We start from the raw sequence: 12,944 nt of genomic DNA, 5'->3' as shown, positions 1-12,944 counted from the left end.
TAGACTGGAATTTAATGGAATGCGCCCTGAGATCCTTAACATCGAGTCATCACATTCATCAGTTTTACCCTCTAACTGGTGTTGCTCAACCCTTACAGAAATTTCAGGTTTCTGGCAAAGGTCATATTTTCACATGCAAATTAGGTTTCTGGCAACCAGTTGTGGTTAACTTTTGGCAATGTCATGTAAATTAGGTTTGTCACCTAATTGTCAGTTCACTGAGAGTTTGCCATTATTGGCTAAGTATGGTGGAAAATCATTGGCAAACACATTTGCCACTAGTGGCAAACTTCTCATTGTTGCCAGAACTTGGCAAACTTCTGGCAATATGTTCTAATGAACTCATTTCCCACAAATCACCCATAACTTTGCTGCAAAACTGCCACAAACATTTAATTTTTGTAAGGGAAGGTCTGAATATTAAACCAATCATTAAATCAACAACAAATCAGTATCAGTTGTGAGCTATCTGTTCCTCACACCATCAGTCTCAGTTTTGCTGAGCTGGGCTATGAATTAATTTTGGAATTACTTTTCACACTGCAATAACTCAATTCAAATTCAAAAGAACAATGTAATGCAAAGCCATTAAAAAAATTTCACTTTATTATTTACATAAAAAAAAGAACAGGAAAGCTCCCATAACATTTCATCCCTTCAGCTTTAACATACATAGTATGTATAGTATAGTAGTTAAGGAGAGTGAGGCCCTTGGAGAAAAGCCATATTGCTGGTCCAGAGGCTTCTCCAAGACAGAGGTAGGTGGTGGTGCTAGTGGGGGGAGCATGATGCAGGCACATTCTCCTTCACCGGTGACATGGGTTCCACTTTCTTACATGGAGCAATCTTTGTGGTTTCTCTGTGTACAAAAAGACGCAATTAGATCACAGACGACGGAGTTGTGTTTGTTCCTGCAAAACCACTGAGGACTACGTCTGTCTGTCTGCGGAAGCGTCTGGGGCTGATGCAGTGACGCACTTGCACATGGCGAATCTCTCAAGGTTGTTTCCTGCTCTGCGGAAGCCAGGCTGTGGGTGTACTGGTGTGGCGGTGTTCTGTCGAACTTGGCCACTTGGCTACGAACAGGCGGCAGCAAATCCGAGCAGCAAAACACACAGTTCAAGGAAAAAGGCCTCAGGGAAAGCCCTATGACAGCACATGGCTCTATGAAATTGTATAAAACACATGAACCCTGATGCATGGCAAACACAATGGCCTTGCTATGTAGATATTCTGTGATGCATGTAGAATCCCTTAGCCTCTATTCACTCTTAGACAGACAGACAGACAGACAGAGACAGACAGACGTAGAAGTAGCAACTCACAACACTCATATGTTGACTCACACACCCATCCCCGTTCATACCAGAGGCAGATAATGGCTCCTTCAAGCCAAACATTGTGGCACTAAGACAGAGGCTGTCTTGCATTCTCTACATAAGCATTTAGTTACACTTGTGTACCCTCCTGGGTTGTCTTCAACTGAGACACCAGAGGCAGTTGGAATAGAGTACATTACAGAGACTCTAGGCCAGCTTTTGTGTGACTGATGAAAACGACACATTTCTCAAGATAGATATTATAGATCATCTGTTTTTCCATCTCCTGTGTCAATTCACATGACCTATTTTGGTAAACCACAAATAGTTCCTGAAAGTTCCTGGAAGCCCCAACACTTTGGTTACACACATACAGTACACAGTGCTTGTTATACTGTAGCTTAATTACTATTTACCTGTTTGAATATTGATATATTAATGTAAATTAAGATTTGAATCCTCAAATAACTAAATAAATGCTTAGTGTGTGTGCGTGTGTGTACAGTGTAGTCACTCACTTCTTGAATCCAAAGCTCTTCCACAGGCCACTGATGGTGGCCTGCACGGCCGGCTGGTTCTCGTCATTACTGGACCTCTTCCCAGACCCCGCGGGCTTTTTGCGTAGGCCGCTGGCCCGCGCCGGAGCAGAGGTGCGGATCTTCCCCACTCTGCCCGCGTCAGTGGTCCGCACGCGAGGAAGGCCTGCTACCTGCTGACACCAACCAGTTCACATTGCGTTGGCAAAGAAAATGGAAGTTCTTTGGGGTACTTCAGCACCACAGGTACTTTTTCATACTTCTTAGAACTGTTGGAGGAAGTGCAGTAACCCCTTTATCATATCGTATCGACAGCTCCAAGGTAAGGTACTCTCCCAGCACAAGACGAACCCAGAGTGACTCAATGTAATGTCACTTCAGTGTTTCTACTGATGGTGTGAATGCAAACAGAGAAAAGGGTATGCAGTTCTCAGAAGAGCTGCCCAGTAGGCAGTTCCTATCAAGGAGTCCCTAGAGTGGTTAGATCTGAGAGTGCCTATATTAATCACACGTCTATACAAAGACTGCAAACAGCCAAAAATACATGCTAGTGTTCACTTCTTGGACTTCACATCCACAATCATCTCATACACATGTAAACTTTTTAAACACCAGTTAAACATAAAAACAGTCATTTACAGTATCTAGATATTTTTATAAACTTTTTTTATGTGTTTGGGCCTTTCGTTTACACGTAAACAGTTTTAGCTCCTTCAAACAGATATATTTTTTTAAAACACACTACAAAGTGAAGATTTCTTAAAACGCTGATTCTCTGGATCTGTGTAAACAGAGCAAAATGCAGTTTTTGTTTAATGATGACGTGTTTGATCCTGTGTCTACAGTGCGTGCCTAAAAAAATTCAGTGTACACACCGAGTCCGATGCAATTATTTTTAATATTTTGCATTATAAGAGCTAACTTTGGGTAAACTAAGCCTGATATAAGAGAAAACAACAAGGAGAGCTCATAAAATCACCAAGATTTAAAGCAGACTAGCCTTTGTTCATCCATGGGGTGCATTTTGGCTTGAGAGGTGCGAGGGTAATGAAAGCGATACGGTCATCTTCCATTGCCTATGCTACTTGTGCTATATTATGATGACCCTGGACATAATCCCGTTGTCAGCAGTATAGCCTATATATAAAAGTATGATGGGTTATATTACCATGCAGTGCATCCTATGGGTTCAAATGCCTAAATGGCATATTCTAAACTAATGTAATGCACAACTTCCATTTCCGTGAATAAAATGTCAATTTTTCTTTCTTTTCATGCACAACTGTGCAACAATAAGTTCTCTGTTCACTGTTGCAATGAGAGCAAAATGATCGGAAGGTGGTAGGTGGAAAGCTGTCTGTGGTGGAGTTCGCACTCTTGCGACACACCTCATCACACACCTGCGAGAGTCTGATGTAACGTAAAACTCTTTGTGACTTTGGCATATAGGCCTATTAATGAGACTGGGCAGCAAGATCACCCATTCTGTCAGCTTTCTTTGCATAACTGATAATTCATCTCCATCTCATATCGTAGGCCTATCATACTGCGTTGTGATCAATTCTGCCAAAGCAGATGAGTAGACGAGTTGTTTGGAACTGTTGTGCTCTAGTGTGTACGGGGATGTGTTTTTAATTGAATGCCGTGTAAACAAACAAAAAACACATAAAAAATATCCGTTTTAAAAAATATCTAGATACGTTTAAATAAGGTCTTAAACTCCAGTCTCTCCTGGGTGTCCTTCAGCCCTCAGTAACAAGAGTAACTTGTCCAGTAACAAGAGTAAAAGACAGAAGGAAGTTCTTTTTAACCCACCTTTGGTCTCATGGGAGTGGACCTGACCTTCTCTGGACTGCAGGTGTCTGTGGGACTGCAGGTGTCTGTGGGACTGCAGGTGTCTGTGGGACTGCAGGTGTCTGTGGGACTCCCCTCGGGGCTCAGCCGGGAAGACGATTCCTGAGAGACAGAAGGGCCAAACCAATTATTAAAGCACCGAGCCGAATTAAGGAGGATCAGTGGGTCAATGCTGAGGTATTGTAACGCATCACCAACCGAAACCAAAAACACATCAATGACTTTGACCCACTTCAATCACAAACCAAAGGGCATGATGATGAAGATTAAAGGCACCCTTTTCGACCTTAACATAAGGTTTCCAAAATAATTTTGATGGCACATAACCTCGTAACATGACGAATGGCACTTCTGCCATCGTCTGAGCGGCCCTCTGTCTGCCCCCCGCCCCCTTTTATTTTTCTACAGATTGCTGTAGGTGCATTCCCTCTACATTATTAGGAGTTATTTAGTTGCTTAGTTGCAAGACGCATATTTAGTTTGTTTATTATTGCACTTCTCAACTGTGGGGGGGACCCTGAGAGCAAGTTATGTTAAGGGTGCCTTTAAAAAGTAACTTGCCTGAACAAATTTCTAAAACATTGCAAACATTGTCACTTCACAATATAATGCACCATTTTAACTTTTGACCCTGAAAGTTAGGGCTGTGCAGTTGGTAATCATCAATTAAGACTCTACACACACATTCATAAATACCTCAAGGAGTATGATACAAGCAGGACTTATGTTATGACAGTGGTGAAGTCCAATACAGATAAAGGCACTTATGTGTAGGTGACATGCAGGTGGGTTTACGTCAATTGTGAAGCTCCTTTGCTTGACCTCTAAAAACTACAATTTCCAACATTACCCAATATGCTGAGTAGCCTTGTGAGGAGCCCTTTATCTCCGTGGGAGTGGACGTGTCCAGGAGCTGTGTGAAGGAGGATGTGGGGGTCTCCTCCAGGCTGCCAAAGGTGCTATTGGGCTGGGAGAAGTAGGCGCTGTCCTGGGAGGGCGGTGAGTTGGGGGACCGCTCCCTCTCAGACATGTCCGCCCTCTCCTCCTCTTCCTCATCTGCGTCTGACACGCGGGAGGTCTGTCGCTGGACCTGGTGCCCCTGGACGATGCCGGACCGGGACCAGATCTCCTTCTTCCGCTGGAACTGCTGCAGGGCGGCGATCCCCGACAAGGCTGGGGTGCTGGGCTGGCGTGAGGAAAAGGAGGAGGTAGAGGAGGAAGAGCTGCCAGACCAGCTGAACACCCCCAGGCCCTGGCTGGGTCGCTGGGCGGGGGGAGAAGCTGGCGGGCTGCAGGACTCCTCACAGACCAGAAGCGGGTCGTCAGCCTCTGTCTTTGGCGTGGAGTCTCCCTCGGAGCAGACCAGGTTGGAGCACTCTCTCTCTCTCTCTGCGGATCCAGCCTGAGAAGAACAATCCTGTGCTGAAGGACCAGGACTCTCTACTGCTGTGCAGCTGCTGCTGCTGCTGCGGAAGAACCTGGAGCAGACACACAGTAGTTGGCACAGCGGGTATTGTTACACAAGAATAAAACCCAGTGTGAAAATAGATTGACATATTTGACAAATAAACGTTAACAGAAAATCTCTGCTGGGTAATGGTGCATAGATGTTAGCCATGGTAACTGGATTAACTGCCATAACACCAAGACGACCGATTACAGCACGTAAGCATACATTTCTCACTAACTGAATGTGAACATCACATAGCTCACATACACTATTAAAGACAGGGTTCCCACTCTAAGTCAAATGTAAAATTCCATGACTTTTCCCTGACAAAAAACGGAATTTCCATGACTTACTATACTATTAACTAACGTATAGCCTTAAAGAATATTTTACTTTTTAGAGTGGAAGATGAATAAATGGCCATTGAATAAACAAAGTTGGGATACTTAAGGAAGCAGTAAAGCAAATAACCAGATATACACCAGTTCTGCGTAGAAATATTTGTATTAATGTATTTTGGCAAATAAATTTTAAACTTCTACAACAAAATTCCCTGATATTCCATGACTTTGACCCAAACATAAAAAAATTCTAAATAGACTTTCCAAAATTCCATGACATTCCAGAAATTCCATGACCCGTGGGAACCCTGTAAAGAAAACGTAATGGCCTTCTTAAGTAGTAGATTAGGAGTCTGGGCTAGAAGGCTTTACCTGCTGACTGTTCCATGATGTTCTTTGTCTCCACTCTCTGTTTGGTTCCTCCTTTGCAGTAATGTAGCAAACCGGTTCCGTGGTTTGTTCTCAGCGGGAGCGCGGTTCTCCTTGCAGCCCCTGGTCTCTGGCGTGACAGGTGCGCTGGCACGGGGTGAGGTCTCTGTGCGTTGCCGTTTCTGGTCTGAGGTAGAGTACTGATGCAGCAAGTCATCTTCTGAAATACTGGAGTCTGCAAGGGAGAACCAAGGAGCACCTTACTGCTAGAAGTACTTTCCATAATCAGCCATCTTTGGACATAACTCCTAACCACTATCTGCAGTTCAGAAACTCAGCACGGTGACTGAGGGTGATTTAGAAAGTAAGTCCATGATTTAAGAACTCACAGAGAAGATAGTAAGATACATTAAGAAATAATTGTAGTATACCTAGAACTATTACAATGAAATCAATTAATTATCAATTACATTTAACCTTGAAATGAACAATACCAGCTAAGGAGCAGGCCACCTCTTGTGCCCTCATGCACAAACTCTCCTAAAGGACACATTGAGCTTGTGTTGTCCAAAGTTACCTTGTCTGGGTCTCTTGACCTGTGGTTCTTTAAGAGAGAGTTTCAGGCCCTTCATGCTGACCACTCTTTCCTTCCCCTTGGTGGGAGAGAGCTTCTCCCGGACAGATGAGGAGGCACTGGGAGCGGTGGTCAGGCCTGGGACATAGCCTTTGCTCCATATACTGGTGTGCTGGAGGGCCTTACGATCTTGCCGATCATTCCAACCTCGACTGCGAGGTTTGGTGGGCTGACAGGAAAGAACAAGGACAGTGAATGACGTACAGTTTGACACAAACCTGAAAGCATTGTGAAATTATTGTAATATGCACATTGCACGATATAAACAGAGCTAATAGTATAAGAATAAATTAGAATTAAATTAAAATTTTCTTAAAACTATGGAGTTGAATACATATGTACCTGTACAGATGTTTTATCAGGATCAAAGTCATCTATCTTTTCCATCGTGTGAATATCAACATTTCCCAGGGCCATCTGCAAACCTTTCTTATCGCCCACATTTCTAAGGTCATATCATTAAGGACATTTTTTCCCTGAACTTCTGAAACAGTTGGACCAAAAACTTTGTTTCCTTTCATCTACCAGAAGTTGGGAGATCACAGGCACCATAGTGAGTTGGGTCATTCCACGTCAGTTCAACCAGGGCCCACGCACTTAGGTCTCAAAAAATTCTGAAAAAATTACCAGGTGTACCCATGTTACCCAGGGACACACTGTAAAATGACTCTTATGTAAGATCAATACTTTCCAAGATACAGCCAGTTTTACAGGGGGAGGGGGGTGTCGATTTTGTTCGGCCTCTTTTTTTGTCAAAGTTCACAAGCCCACAGCGCAAGAACTAAACCATGTAGGAGGCTCAAATTTTGCATGCTGGTACATAAATAGGAATAGTATGTAGCAAAATCGTCACGTTTGGTCTGGATAATCCTGCATGGTCATAGCTGTCCCTCAAAGTTGATACAAATTTTATTGGAGTTTTTGGCTGGGCTCTGTTTAAGCCTTCAGAAGACATATTTGTACTCAACATAGGCTCTTGATTTATTTTCCTTACTGAGATAAGTAGAAACACTCTCACAAAAAGCAATGGACAGAAAACAAATCCCTTTAGGGTCTGAACAGCAGACCTCACAAGTCTGAAAAATAATTTTGGTTATTATTTTCAGAGCACCCAAACACCTTGTGGGAATATACAAAGATTTTTTAAATATGTTTCCTTTGAGGGACAGCTATGACCATGCAGGATTATCCAGACCAAACGTGACGATTTTGCTACATACTATTCCCATTTATGTACCAGCATGCGAAATTTGAGCCTCCTACATGGTTTAGTTCTTGCGCTGTGGGCTTGTGAACTTTGACAAAAAAAAGAGGCCGAACAAAATCGACACCCCCCTCCCCCTGTAAAACTGGCAGTATATTGGAAAGTATTGATCTTACATAAGAGTAATTTTATAGTGTGTCTCCTGGGTAACATAGGTACACCTGGTAATTTTTTCGAGACCTAAGTGCGTGGGCCCTGGTTGAATTGACGTGGAATGACCCAGTTTGTTTGCCTTCCTAGCTGTATTTACAAACATGAAAATACCGCAGTGGTAACGTCACCGCCTGATGGTTTGTCGACCCAAGCTTGATTCACAAGGTGTCCTGTGTCGCTTTGGATAAAAAAAACTTCTGCTACATACCAGCTAATAAACAAATATTACAAATAGTGTTCTCTACGGCTGGCTAGCATTCCCGACTACATTCTATGACAAGTCTTAGAAAGAGCTTGTACAGCAGGGGTGCTTATAATTTGTGAGAAAAGGATACACTCCTGCATAGCCAAGGGTTGCTGGATCAATTGCATCTGCATAAGGGTTTAGTGGAACCACCTTCCTGTTGATGGGGTCAAACACGAGCTGGTAGAGGAAGGTGTTGTTGGCCTTGATGAATCCCTCTATATATTCATCTGGAACTGTTATGTTCATTTTCAAGTACTGGCCCATTTTCTTAATCACCTGTAAGAGGAAGCATGAACACAGCAGGGATTAAACACCAGAGAAATAAACACACGCGCTAGTACAAACCAATCTACCACCCAGTTAGCCTCTAAGTGATTGAAGCATACAAGGAAGAGATGTTGGCAGCGCTAACGCTTTGTTCGCTTCCTAGACCATTACTGCTATAGAAATGTGATTGAGAGATTCTCTTCGATTTAATTAATTTCAAAACACTTTATTTACCCCAAAGGGGCCATTTTTGTACAGTCACATAGAGTAGCACACAGATAGAAATAATATAAAAATATACATAGAGGTGGAAAAAGGCCTCACCTTGAGGATGTCAGGGTTGTTGGCCATGCGGAGGAGCTTGCAGGCCTTGCCCAGGCCGATGCCATAGAGAGAGGCCAGGTAGTCACAGCCTGAGAGGATGCACATGTGGCGGAACTTCTCCTCCGTGAAGACGTTCCCCAGGGTGTGGCAGCGCCCCAGGTGGTTCTGGTCGATCTCCAAACCATTGCCCTGCTTGTCCATCTTTAATACAACCTAAGGGAGACATTTTCTTTACATACAATAATATTCAAGGTTGATAAATGAACAGGAAAATGACAGTGAATTCAACTATAAAAACTATTAAAAAAACTGGCATGTGCCATTAACACCTTGAAGCTTCTACTTCAAAGGTTTAGCCACTCCCATGTCCACTTATTTGACTGCTAGCTCTGCTTGATACCTCTGTAGGCACAGTACCTTCTTACAGCCAAACGCTAGCAGGTCTGAATCCTCTGTGATGATGGCCTGGGCAATGTCTGCTTTGTTCAGGAAGGCCAGCTGGGCATCAGCCTCATATGGAGCCACTATACAGTCCACACACCTTATCCTGGCAGCCTTGAAAACAAACACAGTGCAAAATTAATGACACCAAAGTCTGTGTGAAAAGTGTATCTTAACACTGTAAACAGCCCAACTTACCCAAATATATCTACATTTCCAATAAACACTTTGATTTCTACAGGTAACCATGACATTGTATTGTGTTTTAAAGCAAAGTGCTTTAAGAAAACTGTGATTAGAGATCTCTACCCCCAAACATCAAAATTCACTGGTGAGCCAGAAAAGTATGTCTACATAACAGTTAACATTAGCCAATATGTGTGACAACTGGTGGAAAACTTGAGTTATAGTGCGTTCATGCGGTTGGGAAGTGGGAAGGTCCCAACTTCCGAAGTGTGAGCGTTTACTATGTTGAGTGGCGTCAAAACATACTCCTGGGAGCTCTCCCAAAGCCCCCACTTCAAGCTGGGAAGTGCCCAGTTCAGGTGTGACGTACACCCTCTAAACTCTAGAATTCTCCCACTCCCTCATGAATGCACCATTAAAGCGCACTGGATGGAGGAAAGGAGTGGTGGTGTAAAGACAGGAACAACACTGTGACCACAGCTGGACAAAGATGAAAGGATTGAGTATGTATACAATCAATAACAGTGTCAATTTACCTTGATTACTTCATGAGCCATGGAGGGAGTGACACTAACACATCGAGTGAAGCATTCTCGTGCTTCAGATACCTTTCCCTCACGAAGGAGCTGTTTGCCCCGCTGTAAATTGGCCTGTCGACGCCTTAATCAAGACAGACAAGTGGAGTAAACAAACAATGACGAGAGAATAACAAAACAAAGGTGTGCACATATTTGCATCATGTGGAGTGGATTTTATACTCACTCTCCACGTGCCTTGTCAACCTCCTGCTTCGATGGTAGGTTACGGCCATCAAACACCAGGATAGGCTTGACACCGAAGGACAAGAGCATGTCCACAAATTTCATGCAATATGTTACATATCTGTAGATGACAAAACATGAATCAGTCAACCTGTCAAATGCAAACTACATCACATTATTGACAAAAAAAGGGTCTCAAGTGTTGCTTACTGATCCGTAGGTTCTCCTTTGGCTAGTTTTTCAGCACATGCGAATGCTCCTTTATGCAGCCAGCAATATGTATCCACGGCCACTGTCTGGCCTTTGTATTTTTTGACGTTTATGGGCTCTGTAGCATCCTTTAGAAACTGTAACAGGCCCTGAATTCCCATTTTCACAGTAGAGGGGTGAATCCAGTGTCACAATTCTGAAGAAAAATAGAGACGCACAAGGAATCAGCAAAAGGTAACATTCACGTTAACTATTATCCAGCTAAAAAAACACTGCATTACATCCATTTCTACAACTTCATGTGTTGTAGGACTGAACGGTAAGGTAAACCTAGTTCTAGCTGGGTGGATTTGTGGGAAAGCCCTTTTCAGTTGTAACTTAAACGTTAGCTAGCGTTAGCTAAAGTTACAACTTACTTCGCCAGCTAACAATTTAATAATGACGACTTAAGCTTTTACCGCCAACTAAGTCCGCTATCCTAGGTTCTAGTTAATTATTCTAGCTAAACAGTGACAACGTTGTTTCAGTTAACTTTGCAACAAGGCGGTGATATTTAACTAACGTTAACGTTACCCAGGTTATGCTATGTTCGAACGTTTATGAAAGGTTGAAAATAACGACGCAAGGTAACGTTCTTAACATAACTAACTAGCCGAATAATATCAATACCTATCGTTGCTGAAACATTTGGTACGTGAGTGAAATGTAGCCTATACGAAAGATAAAACATTTTTACTTTATAGTACTTACATAAAGTCTACTGTCCTGCAACAAAACCCTGCGAGTCTTCAACTTTAGCGGCAAAATTGGAGCTTCATTGCGTACGCCTGTGATTGGATGGAGTAATTTTACGCAGGCCAATCACTAAACAAGCACTAGATTCGTAACATAAGAAGGATTGTGGGATATGTTGTTTTTAAGAATTACCCAGCGACTGGGAATAATGCAGGAGTTGTTCTTGCCTGCAGGATGTGGATGTCTATGTGAACATTATAGAATGGTGCATGTCATAATTTAGGTCTAGGATAGCCAAACAGGCCAAAGAGTGTGTCCAATCAAAGCTAATCAAGAACTATGTTTGTATATTCCAGCTCAAGCTTTCACACCATATGTAGGTCACATATATGGTGCAAAAGTCCTAAAATGGCATTCCCATAATCATTAATTACAAAGATAAATGACACTTCACTTGATATTGCCCTGCATCAAATTGTGGATATACAAATATGCCAAGAGCCAACAGTCAACAGTCAGCCTACATTCAAGTCCATGAGTAAGGTGGATCATGGATTTGGAATGAAGTAACCAAGAGGTGTTAGTGTAGTCTTTCCATTTTAATTCAAGGGGTTGAACAAAAATATAGCATTCATAATTTAGGAATCACAGCCATTTCTACACTGTACCTCATTTCAGAGGTTCAAACGTAATCGGAGAAGCATGACATAACCATAATTATAAGGATTATGCTATATTTACTTCCTGGAGTCTGAGTTCATGTATCACCGTATGCTGAGCTTCCTCCCTTGGGATGCTTTGCCAAAACTTTACTGCAGCTTCCTTCTGTTGCTGCTTGTTCTTGGGTCTTTCAGTCTATAGTTTAGTCTCCAGAAAGTGAAAAGCATGCTCAGTTGGGTTAAGGTCAGGTGACTGACTTGAAGAATTGAAGAATACTCTATTTTTGTGCCCTGAGTAACCCTTGGGTTGCTTTTGCAGTATGTTTTGGGCCATTATATATACTGTGAAGTGCCGTTTTGTGGCATTTAGCTGAATCTGAGCAAAGTATCCAAATTCATCCTGCTACTTTTATCAGCAGCCATATCAATGATAAATACTAGTGACCCAGTCCCATTGGCAACTATATTTCCCTGCCATAACATCACCTCGACCATGTTTGACACAGCTGTTTTGGAGCTGTTCCTTCCATTTTCTGTTTTCACTCTGGTATAAATTCATTTTGGTTTCCTCTGTCTAAAGAATTTTGCTTCAGTACTGGACCATCGTTTGAAGACGTTTTATAGTCTGGCCTTCCTGTTCTTTGATGCCAGTGGTTTGCATCCTGTCATAAACCCTTTGTATTTACGTATATTCATGCAGGTGTATATTGCTGATTGTTGACTATGATGATGAGGATACGCATACCCCCTTGAGAGCTGTCCTTGACTTAGCCCAATGTTGTGAATGCTTTTTTTAACAATGACAGAATTCCCTGATCATCCACTCTACTTGTCTTCTGTGGTCTTCCAGGCCACGTGAGTTACTGAACTCGCCAGTGCACTGCATTCCTTCTGCATTCCAAGAATGTACCCAAATTGTTGACTTTGTCACTCCTAATGTTCTGTTATCTGTCTGATAACCCTAGTTTCATTCGCAACACCTCTTTGGACTGCATATTGACAGTTCCAATTGCTACCAATTGCAAATGAAAACATTTTGACAGAACTCCAGAGCAGCTTTTCTGCTTACTGTAAATCATTTGTTAATACATTACTTAAGTATTTTTGTATCATAATTGTAAAGAGTTGAGAGAAAGTGGAATAGAACATTATGTCCAATATTCCAATATATGGTTTAATGTTCTGCATTATTTC

General features: G+C 42.4%; 1 protein-coding gene across 4 annotated transcripts; it reads right to left on the bottom strand.

Moving 5' to 3' along the window:
- Positions 1 to 588: 588 nt before the first annotated feature.
- On the bottom strand, positions 589 to 11,207 carry exo1 (exonuclease 1). Of its 4 annotated transcripts, none has more exons than XM_042066428.1 (14): positions 11,107 to 11,207; positions 10,357 to 10,552; positions 10,148 to 10,267; positions 9,922 to 10,045; positions 9,176 to 9,313; positions 8,759 to 8,971; positions 8,256 to 8,443; positions 6,846 to 6,948; positions 6,447 to 6,672; positions 5,873 to 6,104; positions 4,560 to 5,187; positions 3,671 to 3,811; positions 1,838 to 2,031; positions 589 to 859 (listed from the first exon to the last, which is right to left on the bottom strand). In XM_042066428.1, exons 2-14 carry the CDS (start codon positions 10,515 to 10,517, stop codon positions 772 to 774), a joined length of 2,556 nt encoding a protein of 851 aa, XP_041922362.1. In that variant the 5' UTR covers positions 10,518 to 10,552; positions 11,107 to 11,207; the 3' UTR covers positions 589 to 771. The 4 variants fall into 4 exon arrangements, with proteins under 4 accessions (XP_041922362.1, XP_041922365.1, XP_041922364.1 ...); XM_042066431.1 differs by having other exon boundaries at positions 1,838 to 2,028; XM_042066430.1 differs by lacking the exon at positions 11,107 to 11,207 and adding an exon at positions 11,026 to 11,064.
- Positions 11,208 to 12,944: the final 1,737 nt, after the last annotated feature.

This window comes from Alosa sapidissima, chromosome 16 (genome assembly GCF_018492685.1).
Source record: "Alosa sapidissima isolate fAloSap1 chromosome 16, fAloSap1.pri, whole genome shotgun sequence".
NCBI classification, from domain to species: domain Eukaryota; kingdom Metazoa; phylum Chordata; class Actinopteri; order Clupeiformes; family Clupeidae; genus Alosa; species Alosa sapidissima.
This window is presented reverse-complemented; position numbering and strand designations above follow the sequence as displayed.

What these genes read in the sequence shown, in the direction of transcription:
- exo1 (XM_042066428.1), bottom strand. Translation starts at nt 10,517, where the DNA reads ATGGGAATTCAGGGCCTGTTACAGTTTCTAAAGGATGCTACAGAGCCC. An exon ending in AAGGCTACTCAGCATATTGG is followed by an intron (nt 3,812 to 4,559) that starts GTAATGTTGGAA and finishes TCTGTCTCTCAG; the next exon opens with GAATCGTCTTCCCGGCTGAG. An exon ending in AAGAGCTTTGGATTCAAGAA is followed by an intron (nt 860 to 1,837) that starts GTGAGTGACTAC and finishes TTTTGTACACAG; the next exon opens with AGAAACCACAAAGATTGCTC.